At 31.9% G+C, this 26,303-nt stretch overlaps 1 protein-coding gene and 1 non-coding gene across 2 annotated transcripts; both read right to left on the reverse strand.

Annotated features, from left to right (window-relative positions):
* Positions 1–1,245: 1,245 nt before the first annotated feature.
* LOC129945476 (protein mab-21) lies at positions 1,246–24,929 on the reverse strand. The gene is made up of 2 exons (XM_056055256.1): positions 23,924–24,929; positions 1,246–2,075 (listed from the first exon to the last, which is right to left on the reverse strand). The coding sequence occupies exons 1-2, from the start codon at positions 24,669–24,671 to the stop codon at positions 1,726–1,728; spliced, it is 1,098 nt and encodes a 365-aa protein (XP_055911231.1). The 5' UTR covers positions 24,672–24,929; the 3' UTR covers positions 1,246–1,725.
* Positions 8,444–8,515, reverse strand: Trnaw-cca (transfer RNA tryptophan (anticodon CCA)). Its single transcript has one exon. It is a non-coding gene; the product is annotated as a tRNA-Trp (tRNA).
* Positions 24,930–26,303: the final 1,374 nt, after the last annotated feature.

Genomic DNA, 26,303 nt, shown 5'->3' on the forward strand with positions numbered 1-26,303 from the left:
AGTACACACCTCCACCAACCTCTGAATTTGTCTTTGAATCCATCCGTGTAAAATTGGTGTGACTTGTCTTCCAGGAATGCCCTATTTTAAAAGAAAGATCTAGAAAGTATAGAAATGTGGAAGCTGCTGTCGAATTGCAGTTGGAGATGGTGTAGCCTGTGTGTTTTAGAATTTATTCAAAATACTTAAGAATTACGAGCGGCCAATGTTATTGTCGACCCATTGCGATGGAGCTTTGATTCGAAAAGCAGAGCCTACAGTTTTTGTTTGCTAAGTATCTCAAGAGGTGCTAAGTGTAGGGTATCCGCTTATATTTAAATAGACTTTAGGTACATACTTTCTATACAAATTAAAAACAAGAAAAGCAAAGGTAAAACAATCAATTGGGACATTTATGTATACTCTTGAAAATCATGTTTTAATCTAAATTCCCGAGCATACAAAGGAAATTTAAATCAAAAAGATGTCTTCAAATTGTGAAGACCCTAATAGTTTTGGCATTTGATAGATAATCTATTTAGAAAGTTAAAAAATAAGATGGAATTGAAGATTTTCTTCGGGAATTCAAAGTTACCTTTGGTTTGTGTTAAGAAAATGCAGTTTTCTCAGAACATAATATTATGTTGAAGATCTTTTATTCCAGGTTTCTTCTTCAAAAGTGAACATTTTCTTTTTTACTCAGGAATGATATTATTTAATTGGTTCACTGGTTCAATGAGTAACAAATTTGTAGATGAAAACTTTGCTTTTACAAGTAAACCGTATAAGCTTTATTGCTCATATGACGATCTTCTGATTCCTGGAGTCATGGCCCCTGCAACTCCCCCACCCTAGTTCCACCATTGCAACTTATAGACACTATTTATTGCTACATTTATGTTGTGTTATAGAAACTTCAACCTTCGAATCCATACTAACCTATTCCTGCATTATTTTTGTCACTTTTAAAATTTTACCACAATTTTTTAGTTGTCCCGTGAACCGATTAAATTTGATCAAATAATCACTTAACATCAAACATCTATTATCTTTAATAACTGCTTTGATATCACTCTGCATTAATTTCATGGCAGACTTTGGTTCAGATTGTTTGTATCTAGAGGAACGTGGCTGAAGTTTGTTAAACTTTTGCATGGAATATTCCAATTAAAACAAAAAAAATTCAAAACATCTTTTTTTAATATTTTTCAATTGCTTAATATTTTTATTGACATTTTTGAATAAATTATCTAATCTACAAGAAGTAGTTATATTATATATATTTACTGATCCTAAATAAAAACATTCGTAACTAATAAGCTAAAAGTATACTAAGTAATATTGTAACGTATACATTTTATTATAAGAAACTTTTCAAAAGCACCATTCTTTCAATAAAAGTAAAAAAAAAGAAAACAAAAATAAACGAATTTATAAAAGTGAAAAATAATAAATATTAAAATAAAAAAAAAAGAAAAACTGAAAAAAAACTGGCCACTGGTAAATTTTCCAAATTATATTTTGAACTCTCACTCGAAATTCCATTTCATTCACTCATAATATATTTTTTTTTATATTTATAAATCATACATATTCTCATTCGCACACGTCACTGAGTACTTAAGTTTAAAAGCTTAAAATATTTTATTTTTGTGTGATTTTTTTTGTTAATTTAATTTAATTAAGCAAAAAGATAGCATATATGTAAATCTTTTTGTTTTATTTTTAATCTCAAAACATCATCGCCTACAATTCTTCAAGGCAACGAACATTCGTCAGCATTATCCTCGTCAATCGCCACACTTGTTTGGCAGCATTTTCTAGGGCGCCGGGACTTTTGCCCTTAAACAAGTCCATGTTTGGCAGGAAGTAATGCGGACAACGTCGACATTGAAGGCAGGATATCAGTTGCAGGAAGATTCCATTTATCCGATCGGCAATGCAATTCTCCTCCCATTCCATTTCGCGAGGATGCTTCTCACATTCGTATAGTAGCAATGTCTTCAGATGGTACGAGGTGACAGGATTGCCAGGCAGGTCCAAATGACGGTCACGCAAGGTTTTCAGGATGCTTAAGCACCGACGCCGACTGGCACCTGAAAATAAATTTAAGAGAACAAACATGAAAAAAAGAAAATTAAATTTAAAAAAATTGCTGCATTAATGGACATTGCGTGTTTTTGATTGTGAGTGTGTGTGGTTTTTTAATGGTTTTAAATGTTGTAATTGCAAGGATTGATGTTTTGTGCTAAAAGGAAATTAATTGATAGTGAGATGAGTTCGTACGTTGAAATGTTAGCTGCCCTCTCCGCGCACAAGAGACAAAAACCAGAGCTGCGTGTGCGGCTTGATAAAGTCAGACACTAATGGTGTTTCGAGAGAAGTAGTTATGAGACTGAAACATATTTCTTCAATTAAATTGCGATAAGTAGTTAATTGATGGTTTTATTTTGAGCTGTTGGATAAGTTTGGAACGTGTTTATTCCAGGATATGTCTTTTACATGAATAAATGTGAAGAAATAAAGTTTTGCTTGTATATGAATATTTTATTTGAATTAAAAGTGAAAGGACATTTTTCTTACATTTCAAAACATTATTTCAACAAAAAAAAGTTTAAATTTTAGCTTTTTGGTTATATATTGAATCACACGGTTATAATATAGAAAAATGGTAGTAAATCTAAAAAAAAGCTTTAATTGTTTAAAATTTTTACGACGTGGCTTTGGTACAATTTTAATGTCATTTCACTCTTTATCACTTCAATATCAATTACCTAGATCATATGATAGGTGATAAAATCGTCTTTAAATATATAATGATGACAATTCAATGATGCCATTAAAATGTTTAACTATCTTAGCATCAGAAGAGTTTTATGAAAATATTTAAAGCTGACCAATTATACGCATATACTCGTAGTTTAATGGCTTGTTTTTTGTTTTATAGCCACTTTATTATTTTTGCATAAAGTTAGTATGTTGTAAAACTTTATCGCCATTAAAAGTTTATACGAACAATTAAAATCAGTTTGATTGCTTAAATCAGAAATAGCATAATTGATGCCTAATATACTATTACCAATTAGAATAAGTTATATTTTCTCAACAAAATTTTGATATTCTTTCTATGTATTTAAAATATATCATTAAGTATTCTATGAGTAATTTCGTACGTGTTTTATATGTTTTAAATATATTCAAATCCATGAATTTTTAGAGAGTTTTAATTGTCTACAATTAATCCCGAATACTTTTTCAATAAATGTGTCGAAATTTATCTAAAATCCAAAATTGATAAAAATGTATCCACAACGAAAACCCAAAAAAAAATCATATTTTTCATTTGGTATTTATTGATTTCAATGATAACACGAACCAATGAATTTTTAAGTTTTAACACCCTAATCAAACTTTCAATCTTCATATATTTTAAAGATGAAAAACTATAAAAAAAAATTAGATACTAACATTAAAAGAAAAGTGTATAGGAAGTTTTTTTTTATGAAAATAATATGTGATGAATGATTATATGATTATTTGATACGATAATAACGAAATACAGTTTGTTATTTTTAGGCGAGTTGTCGCTGAATTGATATTCATCGATATTAGATTTAGGTTTAATAAATTAAGTGTGAATACCTGTAAAACTTTGTGAAAATATTCTTCAAGAATTGAACTTAAAGATGCCACCGTTTTGAATTGAATTTTGTTCGCCATCGTTTTTAAAAATAAGTATTTTATATGTTTTTTTAATTTCAAATAAATTCTAAAGAACAAGGTTTTTGAACATTAATTAAAACTGTAACTGTACAAACTCTCCGCCGGTCTTTAAAAACATTTTTTTTCCGTTTGACGATTGAATTTTTAAATACTCGGATTTTCCCCCTCTTGGTTCATCTTCAGTGCGACCTTTCTAAATACTTGAAGCAGGGTAAGTTTCAAAATGTTGGCAGATTATTTAAAGACTGCCTTTCAAGATTTTTCATATCTTAAAGAATAGATATTATAGCGTCATGTTCAAGAAAAACCTGTAATGTCAATTTAAAGTCAATTATGGCGTACATCAAGGGAGTCGCCTTGGTACATTATTGTTTATGTTTCTCATACAAAATTTGCTTGCTGTTTTAAATAATTCTTCATAATTAATCTATGCAGATGATATTAAATTTTTTTGAAAGATAAACTTTACCAACGTTTGAAAAAAGCTACAAGAATCACTTCTAATGATTCACGTCTTACTGATCACAGAGAGCTGGGGTATTGAATGGAACGATTCCAGGTCTATTTATTCTTTGTCGATTGAATTTCAACTTGAGGCAAGCTAGCTTAAGAAAATGTTTTAATGTACTTCCTCGAACTATTCAACAAATTCTAAATAATCTTTGGATCTACAAATGCCAATCTCAAATCTGCAAGTTTTAAATTTAACTTATTGTTACTATAAGTAGTTGAAACAGGGCCGGATCGAGGGGAGGGCGACCGGGGCGGAAGCCACTCGGCCTTCACAAACAGGGGGTCCCCACAATAGAGACTTTGGAAAATTTTTGTTTAAAATTCGAACCAGTAAACAATAGTAAACATCTTTTCCTTTGATATGTAATTTTTTGTTGCTCTTCTACTTTTACCTACAGCCTACAGTAGGTACTGCAAATAGACATCATGGATTGCCGCCGCCAATCATACGAGTATGACAATGCTGCAAGCATGAGTGGCAAATAAAAGGGGATGCAGGCTCTTATTTCGGAGAAAAATCATTTATCGGCGTCTGTTCCTTGTTGTGGTCATTCATTGTCGAGCTGAAGCTACGAAAGCCTTGGTCAACGGCTATTCTGAAATCAAAGAAGAAGATTTAACCAGCATATCTTCCAATAAAGAGCAAAAAGACATCGTAAGGAATGAAGCAACATCTACAGAAGATGAGTGGTCTCCAACCCGTTTGGTTTGCAACATTTTCAAAAAATTGATATTTTCAAAAATAAAAAATAGGTTTCGAACCACGATGGGACAAAACCTAAAAAAGCTCGAAAGGTTCCGTTCGTTAACCCTAAAATCTAATTTCAGATAATTTCTTTTTTCCGTTTTGTTCAATACTAAAGGAATCTACTTGGTTTCACAGTAAATTATTTATTGAAATACTCGAGTGAAAAAAAATGGTTTACTTTATTTTGAAAATAATTTGGCACGAAGGTTGCCTCCACTCCTTTATTGCCCTGAAGCCTCTCGACCCCTAAATCCGGCCCTGAGTTAAAATAACGTTCGTTTTAAGTTCAGATTTAAGTAAACTTAACGCAAGCATTTAAATAATATATATTTTGTGATGGAACTAATCATTCCCGAGAAAAGTGTACAAAAGATTAAGTTTTTATTCATTTAGACACGTACACTTTTTTAGGTTATTAATAAACACCATTCATACACATACAGTGAATTTAAACAGTATTGACAATTGCATTTTTTCGAAATTTTATGCAATTGTAACAGGTTTTTTTTTTATAGAAGAATGTAAAAACATGTTTTAAGCACTTAACAGAAGTGCACATTTTCAGTGCAATTTTGTTAATCTTTATCATGCGACAAACGCATACGAAAAACACGAAAATGTAGGAAAAAAAAAGTATTGGTAATACCTACCGATCCTTAAACTTGTATGGTTTTTAAAGTACAGTAAGATTTCAAAAGATCAAATTTAGTGTTTTAAAGCGATTGAAATTATAATCAACAATACAATAATTAGAAAATAAAAACTAAACTAAAATTAAATGATTCAGTCAAGTTATTGTTATAAGCTAAATTGCATCAACGTATAATGAAATTGGTAACCCTCAAGAGCTCAAAATGAGTTTTTTCACGATTTGAAGTGTTATCAGAAAATTCCAAAACACTCGTTAATAGGAAAATAAGAAAAGAACATATCTACCGACCACGTAATTTTCTTATAGCGAAAAAGGCGAAATTCTGAAAGAATACCCGTGTTTTGTTGGGAAATATACTCATCATAGTAACGTAACGAAATCTATCCATCATAGTAACGTAGGATTTTACACGAATAACAAAAACAATATCCATAGTGAGAATAACACCGATAAAAGTTAGAGTAGAAACTCACTATGGATAGATTTTTGACATTTATACGAGCCTCGAATGGATCTTATGTGATTTCGTTCTCAAATGCTGGTACGATTGATATTGCATTTGTATCTCGATGGCTGTGTTCGTTGAGTAGTTGGGTATTTGGAATCATGTGTTTTCCATTGGGAAATAAATCAATCTGTTACTGTTGATATTATTAATTTTTGTTAATGAAAATGTACTAATTGCGCTTATTTTGCAAGAGAAAACAATGAAAAGCATAATTAAGTTTTGCTATGTTTCCACCAAAGGTTTATCTCAGTGTAGATTAAATAAATCTTGTTGGTGTTTGCACTGCACAAGAAGATTTAAAAATGATTAAGCTTGACAGTCCTCTCTAAAATGCAAATGGTGTTTCGATGTTTCTTATGAAGTGCAAGTGAGATACTTTGATTCGTGTTAAACAATAAAGAATTAAATAGTTCAACAACATATAAGAATATGCTATACCTACTCCATGTGCAATTTTTTTTAATTTGATTAAAACTAAATCATATTTTTTGTGCACAAACATTCAAATAAACAGACCATCCTGCATTATCTATAAAACCAATTCCTCCACACATGTTTTTCTTTACAAATTTTGACTTGACTCCGATAAGTGACCGGAATTGCGGTGAATCAAGCTCATTTCGACTCGATTCAGGTATATAAAGAATTTAGGGGAGATTCAAGCTTGCTTAAACACCACATGTTAATGTAGTAGTCTACGAACAAACCCCTTTCTTGAAGTTTTTATTTTATGTCAAATTGTTTGGTTAAAACTTTGAAATCGACTATCACATTACTCAGACGTATTTTCTTATTGATTTTAATAGTCAACTTTCAAAAATCAGCTTACAGGATTTCACCCCTAATCTGACTTTCGTTATATTTTTTGGAATTGTTTGATAAATTATTCTGGCAAAGATTCAATTGTATCAACTTTCAAATATAAAAACCGTACTATTGCGGATCGTTTTTTGGAAATTTCTCACTGTTCTCTATATGGAATACCAACAAAACGCACTTATTTTCTGCAGTAATTTAAATATCAGTGTTGAAAAACTTTGTCTTGGGAATTCATTTGCTTTCAACAAGACAAACAAATCTTTTTTTGACAAAAATTGAGCAAACACATTATTTCTTCACAATCAGACTTTAAAAGGATAATAATGGAAGAGTTAGACCAAATATCACCCGAAAACTACTCAAACTTTAGCATATTCTCTGGACCGAAGCTTGCAAGAAATCATTTGTGCTAACGGAATGCACACAAAGTACTTATTGTTTATAAATTGCACTTAATTCATCTTAGTATATAAATTTCTTATACTTTTTTAGCTGTATTGTTTCTGCTTTTCTCAATAATCTTGTTCCAATTGCAATTCAAATAAATTTGAATAGGTACCCTCATGAAGTTAACTTTTAATTACTCGGGACTATATAAGAAATATGTATGTAGATGTATATTTCTTTTGTTAAGATCTAAACTATAAGTAGCCATAATTTCCAATACTATGATTTTATCCTCTTTATATGGAATTATAATTTCCTTATGAGTAATGCTCAGTTGGCCCTATTAATGTCTTCCGTTTGGAAGATTTTCATAATTTTTGGCATTCTTTTGAATTCTCAAAAATTAATTTAAATGTTCACTTTGATGAGAACATTTTCTTTTTTTGATGAAATTATTGATTGTTTTCAATTCATTTAAGTGTTCCAAAAAAAGTTTATGAAATAAAATATCGAACAATCAATTTACACCTTTTCACGTGATTATTCTGATCGAAATAAAAGTGCACATAAAATAAAAGGAATTATTATTTCCTTCAAAACACATCATAAATGTCAGATTTAATTATGATGATTCATTATGTAAGTAATTTTATTCATCGTGTATATTTTTAGAAATACACTTAATGTTAAAAAGAATGATAACCTATATTATTTATAATTATTTTTGAACAGAGGAAAAACATAAATAAATAAATAATGTTCTTTGTTATTTTTTGTTAACCATCATCAGGCCGAGAATGACCAATGGATGCAATTTAATTGAAACAAGTTTTTTATTGTTCTTTTTAAATACCTTCATCCATCAATTTGCAGCTGAATAAATAAATAACTTGTCACAGCTCGATAAACTTTAAGCCCACATGCTTATGACTCTTTTCTTCGCGTCCGTCGCGTCGACAAAACCAATTTAAGTGGTTGAATATTTATTGTTTTCTTGATTAGAAGTTCTCTTAATGGGTATTTTTATGCAAATTTTATCGAATGTGAAGTTTTGTTGCATTATAATAAAATTTGTCTCTTATTAAAACCAACAAAATAAAAAAAGTAATTTCATTGACCCCGACGTGATTTGAACACGCAACCTTCTGATCTGGAGTCAGACGCGCTACCGTTGCGCCACGGAGTCATACGAGGGATGGTGAAAGAATGTGCTATCACCCCATTGTTCGTCTTTTAGAAATACTAGCTGTGTTTTATTATTGTCGAATCACCCTAAGAAAATATTGTATACGTATACCCAAGTTATAAAACTTTTTCTTTATGCTTGTTTAGTTTTAAATTTTCAAATATCTGCTTCCATTCTTTCTGCTCTGTAATTCACACTACCTTCCCGTTTGTAACACAAAATAGCCATCTACCCATCCTAATAATGAAAACTATTTTTGGAAGCTTTGAATTATGTGTTGAAACATAATCCAAGTAAAGATTAAACATTAAAGTTTTGGACCATTCTGACCATCAGGTTTTTAAAATATGCAACTTTAAAAAGGCTTTAAAGATAACTAAAGACGGGTTTTTCTTGAGGCTAAGTCATGATGATTTTGCGAAGTAAAAATGTTTGTCTTCTAGTTGAAGTTTAAATTATTCTTGTATTTTACCTAGATTCTAAAAATTCTCATACCTAAGTTATTAGTCTTAGTTTGAATCTATACGAAGTACTGAACAAAACTTGAATTGAATGCTTTCATAATTATTTTCAAATCGGTTTTTGAGTTAATTTTTATTGCTGTTTGCGAATCCGTACTTCTATTTTAATTATCTATTAAAACTATTTAAAAAAATACCGTTTTCAACATTTTTAACTTTCTATAGGAAGTAATTGTAATCGGTCCGATTTGCCGAATTGAAAATGTTGACATTTCTCGACATTTCAAGGTCCCTAGAGTCGAAACAAAAGATTTTTAGAGAGATGTCTGTGCGTTCGCGAAGTTTTTGTTCGTCGTCCATAGCTCAAGAACCAGTAAAGATATTGACTTCAAATAAATTTTGATATTCAGATAATAACACAAAAAGATGCAGGAAGGACTTTAAAAAAATGAGTGGGTGTTTTTTTTTAATATAACATTTTAAAAAACTGAAAATTTGGGTTTCAAATATCTCACTTCTATTTAATTTAATAAAATGGAATAATTTTAAAACACGAAAACGTAATGTTCTCAGCTTAAATTTTAAAGCAAATCGGAGTTGCACTTTTTTTATAAAAAATAAAAACATAAAAAAACACTACTAAGGTAAAAAAATTATTTTCTAATTGAACTTTTAAAAATTAAAAATATTGTCTTCAAAATAATTGTATCTGATAAAATTATCGTTTTTAGCATTTCTTTGAAAATCTCACATTCAGTTTTTTTATATTAAATAAGAAGCTACAAAATTGGTAAAAACTGCTGTTTGACTCTCGATATCACGTGAATAAAAGAAGATATGTCTTTAAAATGGTTTAATTTTGTTCTAAATTTGTTTGTACCTTAAGAAAACGGTCTTTAAAAAACCCAATGTGTATTTTTTATTAAAAAGAAAAAAATTTAAAAATCCTACTAAAATTGGTTTTCGAGAAAAATTCTCAGGAACAAAAACAGATATTGAAATCAAAATTATTTTATTATATGTATAACTTCGTGCTAAATTTTACCAAATATTTTACAAAATACAAAAACCTTAAAAAAACGGTGCACATTGGTTTTGAATTCCTGAATATTGCAATGGCTGAGAAAGACAGAGTATAGCAAGGCATTCCACATTCGCATAGTACGGCTAAAGAACGATTATCTGTACTAGACAGTACGACTGAAGTTCGGCTTCAGGGTATATTGATGAGCATTCCTAGAAGCGCGAGTATTACGGTTAAACTTTTTAAGGAAAGGAATTAAAATAACGGTAAAAGATTGTGAGACAAGAAACATTTCGACGATGTTCAAGTGACGTAAATGATCTTATGATGGTAATATCACCAATCAATCTAAATGATCAACGTTCAATACTATCCTAGAGGCTTAAGTAACTTGCAGGAGCACTAGCCCAGATATGGGAGTTACACTCAAGTTTTGGACGTATATAAGTCTTGTAGATAACAGCTGGATCATAGGGGGAGAAAAACTTATTGCATCGCCTTAGAAAACACAAACATCTTGCGTCATTTTTGGCAACATCGCGTATGTGATCGTTCCACAAAAGGTAGTTGGAGTTGGAGATACACATACCGATCGAATATTAAGATGTTCAGTCTCCTCGATGCAAGTGCCATTCATGGATAATAAGATAATAAGAGTAGAATATCTCGCTTTAGTGATACAAGACAGCATTGGGATTTCGAAGCATTAAATTCCACACGGTGTTTTTTCTTCCCCCTCGTACAATGCTGTTTAGGTCGGATTTTAATGAGCTTATCGTTTTTTGTCGTTGCCATTCCACATTCGAAGAAGAGGGATGTGAATCTGAAAACGAACATGAAAAGCTAAGAGTGCTATTGTCAGCGAAACAATGTATTGGATAAGAAGTTGCAGACAGGAGATCATTAATAAAAATGAGAAATAGTGTTGGAGATAAAACAGAGCCTTGGGGCACATCAGCATTTATTTTGTGGTTTTCAGACTTCAATCCGTATTGAACGATTCGAAAGGTAATTACTAATCCAATGAAGGAGAGATTCCTGAAAACCGAAAGTACTCATTTTCGATAAGAGAGCCTGATGCCAAACCCTATCAAGTGCTTTTGAAATATCAAGAGCAATAATCTTACTTTCTCCAAAACAATGTAAAGATTTGTTCCACTGTTCGGTGAGATGAACCATGAGATCACCAGTGGACCTATTTGCTACGAAAGCCATATCGTCAGTCATTAAGAAGCTTTCGATCTTCGAGATATTTCTTGAGATAATAATTAATCAGCCTTTCCATGATCTTGGAAAGAAGGGACGTAAGTGTAAATCGATCGGTAATTAGACGGTGAGGAAGATTCGCCATTTTTGTAGTAGAGTAGGACAGATAAAAAAGCTTACGCAGTCGTTTTGCCAGCGAGAGATTGGTACCATAGAATCACTAACTCGCTCGATGACAGGCGGAGTCATAACACAAACTGGCAGCGTTGAATTGGTGGCGAACCACCTAGTAAAGAGATTAGCTTTCTTTAAAGAGCTAGGTTAGGTAAGGTTAGGTTGAGGGGCTGACAGTTGATGTCTTTACCGTCACACTTAGATCACAACAGATCCATTGTGATACCCGTGAGTATTGCTACTCAAGCTAATAAGAAAAACCTTTGTTTTCAGATAGTCAAGCCATTTAGAGGCTTTGACGAAGTTCAGAATGTCAGTACTTGACATTCTAGAGAGTTCTTCTAAATCCCCGAATAGTTCCTTTAATGGAAGAGTGCGGGACAGTGACACCTCGTCACCATATCCTCTGCATAGATCATCTGAACTGATTCTCATCGTTTTCATATGATAACCTAACAGATTATGTCCGGTGATTATGCTTACAAGAGATCGAAGTGATCCCTTGTGTAGCTGCATAATTCTTTCCGTTCTTTGTTTGTTAAAACAGGTCTAGATCTTTCTTGTATTGCAGCAGGTGTCATCGACGTTGATAGTTATTCTTTTTGAGATTTCCTGTTTTAAATAACACGTAGGGGTGCTAACTAGCTGAGTTTGGCTTACGTCAAGCATTGATTCTAATCTTGCTAATTCATCGGCTTTCTCGTTGCCTAGTATATCGCTGTGGCCTGGGACCCAGCAGAGTTTAATGTTGTGCTGTGCGCCAAGAACCTTAAGCTCTTCGCGGCAGCATGAAACAAGCTTTGATTTTACCACAGTTGCAGAAATCACTTTTATTGCCGTTTGGCTATCAATTTAAAAAGTAATATCAGCTCGTGGTATCGCCATCATTGATATTTCTTTAGAAGCTGTTGTCACTGCCAGGACCTCCGCTTGGAAAACGCTACTGTAGTTTGGAAGCCTAAGCGAGGCGGTTAAGTTGAGAGATTCAGAATAGAAGCCTGCCCCTACATCAGTGTCCATTTTAGAACCATCATCATCCATTCCTCTCTGCTTGGGATGGCAGCTTGGAATGGTTTATGAAAATCAAGTTCTGGTATATTATAGTCTGCTGTAGTACTATGACCTATAACTTTATGAAGGATCTGGGCATGTCCTATGGAACTTTTTATTGAAACTTTAGTTTGACTAAGTCTCAGGGCACTTTTGGCCGCAGATTCTTGAACAAGTAGGTTTAGGGGAATTAGAATGAGTAAAACTTCCAGTCCCGCAGTTGGAGTGGATCTCATTGCTCCCGTAATGCCAGTGCACGCAAGTCTTTGAACTTTTGTCAAAGTTTTCAAGTTCGTGCTCTTTTCTAAAGCTTTCCACAATACCAAATTACCAAAGGTTAGTATTGGTCTAAATATTGCCGAATAGATCCATCTGATAAGTTTAGGGTTTGGTCCCCAGGTTTTCCCGAAAATTGTATTGCAGGAGTAAAAGGCAATCGATGCCTATCTTTGGTGTTCAGGCTCCAGTTTAGTTTTGTATCTAAGATCACACCGAAATACTTTGCGTGCTCAGAGATTTTAAGAGGGCAGCCTTCTATTGAAGGTATTTTGCGCTTGTTAGTAAATACACTAGTTCTGTTTTAGCTGGATTAGCTGTCAGCCCACAGTTTCTAGTCTATTTGCTTCCCAACGAGAAGGCGTATTCGGTTTGTAGATTGATAGTGGGTAGGAACTTGCCAGTCGCTATTAATGCAAGATCATCAGCGTAGGTTATTATCCTTACTCCACTTGATTTCAATTTAGAGAGTATGCTAAAGAGTTAACAAATGGAGTGTCATTGACAACGAGCGTAGGAACCTAGGAAGGGGAATAATTCCTCATTTTTTTTTACAACTAAGCAAACATTTTCACTGCCTTTGGGACATTGCAGTATTTTTTGCCGTAGTTTTTGGTCTTGTAAAAATTTGGATATTATGAGAAGAAGATATTTAATTCAAATGTGTGTATCATACACAAGTATTGTTATTGATGTTTGTTAAGAGTCTTAGAAAAATCGATAGCCGGGCACGGATGGGAAGTTACCACCCTCTTTTACTAAATGTTGGCCTAGCGTTTAGTTTCCTATGGTTCATCAAATAATTAATGTGGGATTTCTATGCTCATAAAAAATGTTAACATGCTTTAATTTATTCTGATCTAACTGGATTTATTCATATGTACATAAGTCTTATATATTTGTGTAAAGGTAACATATGGTTGCCCTTTTGTTTAAATTATGTAACGAATAGTTGATAACTTAATCAAATTCTGGTCGCCAGTCTCCAATTTTGTCATTAGTGCTACCGGGCATACCTACTGATACCCAATGCTGTTGATATTTGTTCGAACAATGAAGCAAATATATCTGTTTTTCAAAATTATTGAAGTGGATTTTATTTGAACAATCGTGACTAAACCTCAACATGTTCCCACCATCGACACATTTTGTCTGTAATCAAGTTAATTACGATAAAGCCACTAGCCTTTTGGTTATGTGATTATAAATTATATTAAATTTAAGTGTAATTTATTTGACATATGTAATATCCGACACAATTTAATTTCGAGTTAGAATCGAGTTTAATCAAGTTTGTTTTAATATAAAATTCGAAGCGAATAGCGATTAGTTCAACAAATATTGAATATAAATGGCAACATAACAGCCCAACATTTGAAAGTTATATTTCCACATTTGGGCGATATACACGCATAATAAATGAATCAGTTTAAGAAATAGCACAAACTATAACGACATTTGCATTTAAAAACACACCTAATCTAAATTTACATTTTAATACCCAAACATCCAGTAAATTAAAAAATTATATGAGGCTGGCGTTCTTATCTTATAATTATAATTTTTAGTTAACACACAATATTTGTATTAAATTCTTTAAGGAATTATATTTGAGGCTTACATATGGTCTAAACCTAAAACCAAACTGAATATGAATATATTTAGATAAATATATTAAATCTACATCATTTATTGGAATTTTGTTTTGTTTTTATTCATTTAAACCAAAAATATCAAACATTTCTATAAGACGCGTTGGCTATAACTACTTGTATACAACAAATCAACTATAAATGGCCTGATAAAGCCAATGACAATGTTAAATAATAATTTATAAGCCATTCGTTTGTGTAGTCTCTTTTCCTTCCTTAGTTTTATTAAATATTTATTTGTCCCAAAATTTCGAATTCCCAACTATAGCAAACTTAGTCTCACACTGTATGTTATAAGATAGGTATTGCTTTATTTGCATTTGGGCAAAACAACAATGAAATGAAAATGAACTTTTAGCCACAGCAGGTGGTTTAAAATATCTTTTTCTCGTGTTATTGAAATTTGTATAAATAATCAATAAATCACAAATGGGTGAGAGAGTAGTTTTTTTTTTGTATAGAATGAAGAAAACGTTCCTGATGTTTTAGCTTATAGCAGACATAAAGTTCGAAACAATAGTTTAGGTGATGATGATTTTTCTTTATAGTTATAGGTTTTCGAAATGATTTATAATTATTATTCTATTCTAAAGTGAATATCTATTCATAGATAAATCATTATCATTACAAGTAGCGCCTTGTATATCGTTGGACTATTTGGGTTTGAGTGTGAACTGTGAATATACGGAAAACTATAAGGACGTTAACGCCTACTTAAGTCTTCTTAAACAAGGAAAAATGTACACAAACTTTGATATAAGATGTGTGTTTTTCATGTGAAAACTATAAAATAAATTTAATCAATGGATTTTCTTTCAAAAGTTTGATGCATAAATTTTAAACTCCTAGACGTAAAACAAGTTACTTAAATTTATATATATGTATATGACAGAGGGAAACTAAACCGACCATGAATAATTATTATACTTTGAAAGAATCTGAATTTCGTAAATATAGGAAGCACAGACAGCAGTCCGGCCCGTAAAGAGGTTTCTTATCTTTAGAGTATATATAAGGGAACAATTAAGGTAGTTTCATGGGTGTTTTAATGGTTTTATTTGGAGCTTCCTAATTTTTTTTTCTTAAAAGATTTAGATATTTTATTGGTAAATAAATGTCTGTTTCAATGCATTTTAATGGCTTATATTAAATAAAATACTTTTGACGTTTTGACGAAGTAGAAAAGCAGAAAAATGACCTGAGGAACATCGTCGGGTTTAAAAGTTTTGAATACTATTAAACATGGAAAGCTCATGACTATGTTACCATTAATCACAACTATTCGGTTTAGTGTTGATAAAAATTTAAATAAGAACTTATAAAACTTAATTCATTAAGGAGGTTAACAATTTCCAATTTATTATATTTAGCTAGTACACGAAAAGTATTTATATTCCGCTATTAACGTTTGTTGACATCAATTTCTAATTATTTAATATTTTTAACTTCTGACAACAAATAACCACTGGTTGGCAAGGTTACCTTCCTAGCAACACAATTGCACTTTTACAAAAAGTTTTGATGGCCTCAAGTCAAATCCGACTTCAAAATTACCTAATGTATCACGTCAGATTGTTGAGACATTACTTTTTAAAATTCGAAAAAAAAACATCTATTTAGGGCATCTTGAGGCTATTCGAGTAGCTCTTCTTCAATCAAATCAAAAATGTTTTTTTTCTAATCTATATTCAATTTTCAGTTGAAATATTTATATTATTTCATAACTAACAAAAAAAAACTTCATACGTTGTTGGATTTTACTTGTCTTACGAAAATCTGAAAAAAAACGCTGAACCATTTTTGCTTAAACGGGTTTCAACGTTAAAAGGGTTAACGGTTTGAAAGAAAGTTTTGTTTTTGTAACGAACCTGTTGTCTTAACATAACTATTATATTAAGTTTTTGCAATATATTAAAAAAATATAAAAATAACGTTGAAAACGAGTATTAATAAACATGAGCGAATAGTTTAAATAAATGGGTAAAAGCGATATCATTACTAAAAACCAACTCGAAAACTCTAAAAGTGTTAAATTCGAGGTTTGCTCAAAATTTCTTGTAGAGTAAAGAATTTCAAAAAAAATAATAACTTAGCCTTAAAACTTTGTTTTTCTTTGTGTTGAGTATTTTTAAAGGGGCATATTTTAAAAATCTGATGGGATAGACACATTTAAAGGTAGGATTCGAATTTAAGACATCATACTCATTTAAAAAAAAGTAGTGTTGATAACTTGACTTTACAAAAAAGAAAGACTCAATGCCGAACTTATACTAACAAAAATATCTTTGACCTCGGCAACATATATTCATAAGATAATTCAATTTGGGTGAACTGTACCTTCCACAGTTTAAAATACCAAACTTAAGTTCTTAAATATAAATAAATCATATTTTTCTAAAATTATATTGTTTTCATCGTTAAGACAAATAAATTATTGTAAATATGTTTTAACTGCAAATTTGTATCTATTTCTGCTTTATAGTAGTATTCCATAAAAGTTTTTAAAGTTTATTCAATATTAAAGTTTAAGTTTAAGAAGTTTATAATTTCATTGAAATATATTTTTATATCATTATACATTTTGTTTATATTACCCGTGTTTTGTTGAAAAATCTATCAATAGTATAGTAGGATTTTACACGAATAACAAACAAAATATCCATAGTATGAATACTAGCGATAAAAGTTAGAGTAGAATTTTACTACGAATGGGTTTTTGATATTTATACGAGTCTCTAAAGGATCTTATGTGATATCGTTCTCAAATGTTGGTACGATTGATATTGCATTTGTATCTCGATGGCTGTGTTCGTGTAGTAAATGTGCATTTGGAATCATGTGTTTTCCATTGGGGAAAAAAAATCATTCTCTTACTGTTGATATTATTTAGCTTTGTTTAGATTAAATAAATCTTTTTGGTATTTCCTCCGCACAAGAAGATTTAAAAATGATTAAACTTGACAGTCCTCTCTAAAATGCAAATGGTGTTTCGATGTTTCTTATGAAGTGCAAGTGAGATACTTTGATTCGTGTTAAACAATAAAGAATTAAATAGTTCAACAACATATAAGAATATGCTATACCTACTCCATGTGCAATTTTTTTTAATTTGATTGAAACTAAATCATATTTTTTGTGCACAAACATTCAAATAAACAGACCATCCTGCATTATCTATAAAACCAATTCCTCCACACATGTTTTTCTTTACAAATTTTGACTTGACTCCGATAAGTGACCGGAATTGCGGTGAATCAAGCTCATTTCGACTCGATTCAGGTATATAAAGAATTTAGGGGAGATTCAAGCTTGCTTAAACACCACATGTTAATGTAGTAGTCTACGAACAAACCTCCTTCTTGAAGTTTTTACTTTATGTCAAATTGTTTGGTTAAAACTTTGAAATCGACTATCACATTACTCAGACGTATTTTCTTGATTTTGATAGTCAACATTCAAAAATCAGTTTACACGATTTCACCCTGATCTGAATTTCGTTATTTTTGTTTGTAATTTTGTGATAAATTATTTAGGCAAATATTTAATGGTATCAACTTTTAAATATAAAAACCGGACTACAGCGGATCGTTTTTTTGGCAATTTCTCACTGTACTATATACGGAATTCCAAAAAAACACGGCTAATAATAAATTAAATACATTGCCTTAATGCTAACGTTGAGTTACTATTTCGACTTAGAACTTACATTTTTAACAACAAATTAAATTTTAATTTTGCAGATTTGTAGTCAATGGCGTTTAAAATTTACTGATTAACTTATTAAGAGGACTGTTAGCACCATAGTACGATGTGCTTTAAATAGATATTGGAGGTAAATTTCTTCTTAAGCTAGCCTGACAAAGATTGAAATAAAATCTAGAAAGACATGAACACCCTGGCTTTAAAGCAGAACTGCAAAGAGTGTCTGTGACGAAAAAAACATGCGAGATTTATCAACGGAAAGGCTTTGAGTATATGGAGTCTATAAGGCCACTGGAAAAATACGAAGACAAAATCTTAAAAAATCTACGTCTAATAGACTTTCTATTCTAGCAATATGAACGGAATAGTATGGTCCCCATACGTATCAAGAATTAGGCTGACAAAAGAAACATAACATATATAACAATAATAATAATAATAATATATAGATAACGGAGTTCTCGGGCAATTTTTTGACGAAACTAAGTGTGATCAATAAACGTTAATTTTGAGTCTAGTACAACACAAAGGTCAGAAAAACTGGAGTCACTATTCAAAATTCAAACGTGACGAATTAAACTTATATTAATAATTTATTATATTACGTTTGCACGCATTGTCTTACATTTGTCAATATTTAAAATCGAATAATTTGTATTGCACCAAGGCCCTCTAACAACGCCAGAAGATATAACTTCTCACTTAGTTGCTACCAAGAGCATACCTTGTAGCTCATTCATTAGGTGTACTAAGATAAATAAACCAAACAGCTTTGTTTCCTCTTTTAAATTAGTAACGAAACCCATGTTCTTTGATTCAAATATATGGCGGCAGAAACTTTTGTCAAAGAATTTACACAAATTAAAAACGAGGTGTTTCTTTTAAAACCAAGCCAAAAAACTCAACAGACTTGCCCTTTTCTACCAAAATGTAAGGGGACTTCGTAGTAAGACTGCTGACATTTTCCTCAACTCCCAATCATTTCCACATGACGTATTCGTTTTGACAGAAATTTGGCTTAATTCAAGCTTTTCCGACATAGAACTTTTCAGCCAAGAGTTTAAAGTTTACAGAAATGATCGTCTTGTTGGTAATGCAAAACATTAAGGTGGAGGTGTTCTCATAGCGGTAAAATATACATATTTCTCTTCTTCTGTATATTTTCCATTTGAATTATTAATTGAACTGCTATGTGTAAAGATATTGGTATAGACCAAGACTGTTTTCATTTTAAACGTTTATATTCCTCCAAAAAGTTTAGAGTCTGTTTATAGCGAACTCTCCTTAGCATTAGACTTTGTTATCAGTTTGTCCTGCGCTGACACCAATATTTTACTTCTAGGTGATTTTAATTTACCATACATTGACATTGACTGGATTCCATCGAAAAACGAGTCTTGCCTTGAAACCTCTCTCTGTTCTTCAGAATTGGAACTATCTTTTCTCGATGAATTCCCTTTTACTGACTTACAGCAAACAAGCTGTATTAAAAACTCAAAAAATCGAATTCTCGATTTAGCATTTTCTTCTGACGCTATTAGTACTCTTGTTCTAGAATCTAGATCAGGAATTACTAATATTGATAAATATCACCCCCACTTGGACATTTTTCTTGACTTAAGTAATCATCTTACTGAGCACAGTAATTCCTTTGGTTGCTTATATAATTTTGGCTTCAGAATAGCTAATTTTAAGTTGTTGTCTGAAGATTTAACCATTTCTGGAATTGCTGATACTTTAGCATTTTCTTATATTGACGAAGCAGTTTCAATTTTTTATAAGATCCTTAATAATTGTTTAGAAAAAATCTACCTTTTAATAAACCAAGAAATACTAACTTTAACCACCCTTGGTACACGAAAGAATTGCGTTTTCTGCGTAACAAAAGAAATAAGGCATTGATAACTTATCTCAAAACTCTGTCTCCAATCAACTTCTGTGTTTATGTTGAATTCTTTAATGAATTTTGGTGTCTTTCTAATTTTGTATAGCCTTGTTATGTGACTGATATGGGCACATTTTTGAAAGAGAATCCTAAAAAATGTTGGAAAAAATCTGATGGCTTTCCAGTTAACCTCACTTACAAGAACCTTTCGTTAGATAAAACTGTTGATATCTGTAACGCTTTCGCAACAAATTTCCGTAAGTCATTTGTTTATAGCCCTTAAGAAGTTGATGAAGTATATTTTAATAATCTTCACTCCTTTTTGCAAACTAGCTGTAGTCACATACCTGTGCTACAGAGTACGGTCCTTGATCTTTTATCTGCGTTGAATGATGACTGCTCAGCCGGTCCCGATGGTTTTTCCACGATAGTAGTATTTCTCGTAGTACTAAAAAAGAGTTTATTTTTTGGATTCAAATTCACAATTATTCTTTTTACACAACTTAAAAAAAAGGAAGCACACATATACAAAACTCGTTTTATTTAAAGGTAAGAATGAATTGTGATTTCTTTTTATATTATGGGTGAACATTTCTTTTTGGCAACACTGGTTTTGACAGATATTGACCTATTCTTTGTGTTTTGTGTAACTGCCAAACATTTTCAGTCTGGTCTTCTTTTCTCTCTCTCAGGCAATTTGTCTATTGAAGTATTCTAATTATATTTTGTGTATTCTGATACTTCTGAAAACATTTTTGACAACTATATTTTTATTCTTCAATAGCTTCGAAAAATTAGCAAAACCGCAATTTCCTATGCTATTCGTATTTTCTTAAAATTATTTTCCAGTGATTTTGTCTTAGTGATCAGGGGTAGAAGCTGATTTGCGATGCTTGCCAGTTAAATACTGTTTATAAGTAACATTCAATATCGAACTTAGGTAATATTTGACATAAAAATATGAAGCAACCTTATATTAGTTACAATTAAGAGGTCAAAGTCGTTTTAGTGTGAACTACGATAACTTTGTAAGTATGTTCTCAATTCGTCTGCGGAACTCTTTTCCCCTTTGCTTTGAAGGATGGCTTGTGTTTGAATAGATTGTTTTTGTTAATTTATTCTTAAAGTCGAATTGAAAATGTTATCATTTATCCCTCTAGTCCAAAAAACAGGTTTATAGAGAGATGTCTGGTTGTGCGTGTGTCCGTATATCCGTTGGGAATAGCCTTTTTCGTCGGCCTTATGTTAATAACTGTCAGAGATATCGACTTCAAATAAATTTTGTTTTATAATAATAACACCAAACGATGCAAAAAGGACTTTCAAAGAATGTATAAAATTTTGAATTTTTTAACATTTTCTAAAATTTTTAGAAAAATACAATTGCCACAGTGTTTTTCTAAAAATAGTAGATCTGATTTTCGATTCGAATATTTCGAGAAAGATGAAGGCATTCATTCATTTCATATGCAAAATGTTGTTGTTGGCTAAAAATAATGTTTTTATGTGAAATACAAACTTTCAAGGAATGTTCTGTAAAATATTTTTGCTAATTTTTAGTAAATTTTTCATATTCAATTGAAATGAAATGGTTTTCGACTAAAACTTTATACAAAAAAAGAAAGATATGGAGTTAAAATATTTGTTTCTCTCACGAAGGAAACGATCATGGCAAATCACTTTAGCCCATACTTATCCAATTGAGCCTTATTTTCGCTGATAACGATGATGACGTATCACCAACAGCAAAACGTCGGGACTAGAAAAATCTGCTTCTATTTTGAAAGAGGAATATTATACTGGTATTTATAGCCTTACTTATATGAAATAGAAGATCATTGATGCCTTGTTTTTTTCGATCTGGATCTACCACTCTGGACTACCACTCGTCCGTCAACTAAACCAATTTGACCAATGCCTGATGCTAAAAACTTAAGCAACTCATTTCTTGCAAATTAGCTCCGTTATATGTGTCCTTAAAGGACACTGCCTTATAAGCAGGCGTATGGTTTTCGACTTGGAGCTCATGCAATCGATTTTTTCAAAAGATGCATGGATGAAGCACAGGAAACAGGGTCTCAACTTCTATGTTCATGTCCTGCCCTAGCAGAATCACGAACACTACAATGATACTAGTGGTCTGCAGCACCAATTGCCTTTTCCATCTAACAGAAACCTTAACCTTGTCTAACCTAAGCTAGTTAGATAGGTAAATACAAAATGTTGCAGAACTCACATACAATACAACATCCTTCAAAAAATATTATGTCCATATTTAAAACCTACAAATTACAAAATAAGTGTAAGCATACATAAAACTGCGTAAGTTTGAAAAATGGGTAAAATAAGCTAAGTTTATGCAAAAATTTGCATAAACGACCATTTTATTAATTTAAATAAATGGTGTGTAATTATATTATTAATTGTAAATATAACTTTTGAACGTTCTATTTGATTATTTTACGGTTTAAGTGTGTGACAGATTTGATGTGTTTGGATTTTTAAAATGAAAATCTCTTCCGAACCAACGCGAGTATGAGCATAATATCTAGGAACGGCAATAATCGCGTTTTAAACTTTGAATAAAACAAAAAGAGACCTATGATCGTAGTCAAAAGTGATCAGACGAATAAAACCACTGTTATCTTCCTAAACCAATAGTTTTAACTACTTTACATTTTTTTTATTGTTACACAACAATATTTCTGAAAACGGCTGATTTAGTCACAACGTATTTTTAATAAGTTGATACTAAGAAATGTGTTTATAGCTTTACGTAACGAAAAGGACATTTTTATTCAGTTTGAGTTATCCGTTTCCAACATATATGAACTTGTCTATTTTTTCCGACATATTTTAACATTAAACTAAGGCAGAAGAGAAAACACTACAACATAGCACTGGGCGACAAGGTTTTCTTACTGGTAATAAAATTGCACTTTTCCAGTGGGCTTTGATGGCCTTAATTTAATCTCAACTTCAAAATTAATGTATCACGTCAGTTTTTTTGAGATATTACTTTTTGAGGCTACCTAATTTTATGAGGTACTTTTTTTCAATAAAGTCCTTTTCCAAATCTAAAACCCTTTTTTTTCAATATTCAGTTGGAATATTTATTTATATTGTTTCATATAATATTTAAAAAAAAAATTATAAGTTCTAAGTCTCACCTGTCTTACAAAAAAAAACGCTAAACCATTTATGCTAAAAATATTTTAAGCAGAAAAAGGCAAAACGTTCTGAAAGTAATTTTTGCTCTTGTAGCACATCCGTAGTCTAAACAATCCCGTTATATCAAGTTTTTGAAATATATTAGAATGTATAAGAATAATGTTGAAAACTGGTATTTTTAAAACGTGAGCACTATCAAATCAACGTTTTTTCAAAACTAATGAAATACTAATGAAATTTTTCAGGAAAGTATTGAGAATTGAAACGATTTTTATTGTATCTATAGAAGAGAAAGATTTGTACTTTGCAAAATCATTATACCTACAATTTATTTATTTATATATAAGGCTTAAAAACAACGTTTTTGGTGGTTTATAGCATTTTAAATAGGGCTATATTTTTAAAAAGCAGATGCAATCAAAAATTTAAAGGCGAAATTTGAATTAGACAGTCTTAATACTTTAAATAAATATTGTTTTGTTTTATAGGACAGAAATAAACGTCATTTACTCAGCCGGTGTTATCTTGGGAATGGGTTGAAATTCAACTTTGTTGTAACAACTATAACAAGGCGTTTATTGCAACTTTGTACTTATGTACCTACTGTTCATCATTTCATTGAGTTTTTATCAAGTGCATAAATGAGCAAAAGTATAATTGTTTTTATAAATTAATTGGTTGATCACAACTTTAAAAAAATTGTTTAATGTTAACCACTAATTTTTTTTAAAATGCAATATAAAGTTAAAATAACACTTGCCGACGGCCGGCGCGACGACGACGTCGCGTAGTTGGAAAAAACCTCACCTTGCAATAACCGATTCTCTGCATCTGTGAAGCTCAACACCCAAGCATCGCCCTCCATTGCTGAATTCTTTCCCTGCAGTGCTATGCACTCCTTCGACAACATATCAAATCCTTCAGTCTTAACTTCAGCCACTATATTCGGATGTGGCCATGGGATTCCCGGCAGTGGCCAATGTGAAGCTGAACGAGGCCACAGGCCGGCACATTTGAAAGCCGGTGTAATTTGTACAATTATACGTTCGCGTATCCTTAATTTAACTTCGGTTGTGTCAGCTATCATTTTTACAATATCCCGATAGGCACACTTGTCACAGGCTTGCGCGACCAAAGTCTGAAACCGTGAACGTATTTTGCGTGCTGACAGATAACCGGACGCGGTGATAAATTCCACCCACAGCGACATCGAACGTTTTCGACCGTCACTTAGCTTGAGAACCGCACAGCCCGGCAGGGTGCCGTCATCGACGAAGTTCAAAACTCCCATTTGATTGAGGTAGATTATTATTTCGAATTCGGACGGAGAGATCACCTCGAGCCCTTCGAAACGCCCGTTATAGTCATTGAGTGACGATATGAATCGAGGCTCTTGAACCTCGACCTCCTTGAGGACGTCCTGAACGATTCGACAAACCTCCTGTATGGTCTTGTGGATTTGTGCTTTGCGAGCCTGCACTCGATCCGCGCAATATTTGTTCATTTGGTAGACCATTTTGGATTGCGCCGCTATCATGTCCGAAGGGACGAGCATTTTAACAAAAATTAACACTCTTGGGGTAATTTAATCAATAAGGTACCTAGATGCTCGTATTTCTTACTTGTTTTTTTAAATAAATAATTAACACTTTTACACACTTAAACACTTTTTCTTTTTTTCGAAATTTCACCACGAAATGCCGCCGCACTTGAGATGCGCTTTCGAAAATAAATCGTTTTGTTATAAAGAATAATTACGTCCAACAGCGAACACATCCGGCGACGACAGTTGCTGTGCGTTGAATGCCAAAAGAATAATCCCTCCAATCCACAACCGGATTGTATCTATAGCCTTGTTATGTTCAACATCAAGATTCAAGAATGAATTATTTTTGTTTGAGAGTATGGGTGAGTGTTGTGTTGTGTTGCTTTGCTATAACAGAGATGGCGCTGAAAGTAGGCGCGGCCATTGAATTGTATTCCTTTGTAAATACCGCAGAGATGGCGTAAATACGTTTCGCAGAGGGAATTACAACCACTTATGCTTGATATGTGTTGGTTTGTGTTTTGAAGAAGAAGGGCGGGTTTTATTTACTTGGTTGATTTTTGGATGTGTGTGTGTTTAAATAAAAACAGTAGCAATATTTATTCAATATTTACATTTGAAGTGTCAAACTTCTTGGAGTTGGTGTCCACCTACTTTGGCTTCTAAACGATGGAACACACCCTTCACACGATCCATTATTATTATACTATCATTGTGTTGGTCCCAATGTTCCGTGTACCGTAATTCATGTACAGTGTAAAGTGTATACATTTATTGTATTGAAGGGAACGGGAAGCGGTACGATAGGGTAGGGTAGGTTTTATAATGATTGTTCTTTTTTGTTGGTTTTGTTTGTTTGGTTTTGGGTGAAGTGCGAAATGATTAATGTGGCAATAACACGGATAATGTGTGTTTTTCTTTTCTCTTTTTGGTTTTTATGTGTGGTGCATTATAAATGGCGTTTTTCGCTTGCCAAATGTGAATGGGGACAAAGAACTGTTAGAGAAATACCAGCCCAGGTCCAGTCAATGGCGAGAATTTGTTTATGGATATGTAGAGGGCTGCCAGTTACTGTGACTTTGTAGTTGGACAAATCGATCGACCGACGGCAACGAACGGGGGTGTCGGTGTCACTACTGGCTGTTTTATTGAATATTGTTAGTAAATGTCCTTTAGCAAATATGTGAGTATATAATATCATGATATTGTATATGAGTGCTTAGGATGACAAATCTTTCATAATTATCCGAACTCGAAGTATAAAGTTCCTTACTTTAGCAGCAACTTTGTGGCGGTATGCTAATTTGTTGCGCATGTTTTTAAGTCATTAAATAATTCCCTTAAAATTATATTGAAGTTAGAGAGCAAAATCTTCAATACTGAAAAAAGTTATACCTACCTAATTAAACATTCGATGTTATACCAAAATTAATATTTTTCAATATTTAAGATCTTTTGCTCTAACTTCACACTTATTTTATAAAAGTTGCCCGCATCGATTTTAATGAAGTTAGAGAGCAAAATCTTCAATACTGAAAAAAGTTATACCTAATTAAACATTCGATGTTATACCAAAATTAATATTTTTCAATATTTAAGATCTTTTGCTCTAACTTCACACTTATTTTATAAAAGTTGCCC

The sequence above is a fragment of the Eupeodes corollae genome, chromosome 2 (assembly GCF_945859685.1).
Source record: "Eupeodes corollae chromosome 2, idEupCoro1.1, whole genome shotgun sequence".
In the NCBI taxonomy this organism is placed as follows: Eukaryota; Metazoa; Arthropoda; class Insecta; order Diptera; family Syrphidae; genus Eupeodes; species Eupeodes corollae.

Excerpts from the sequence above, each read along its gene's own strand:
- LOC129945476 (XM_056055256.1), bottom strand. The coding sequence starts at position 24,671 with ATGCTCGTCCCTTCGGACATGATAGCGGCGCAATCCAAAATGGTCTAC. Across the intron at positions 2,076-23,923 it reads AGAGAATCGGTTATTGCAAG|GTGCCAGTCGGCGTCGGTGC; the intron begins GTGAGGTTTTTT and ends ATTTATTTTCAG.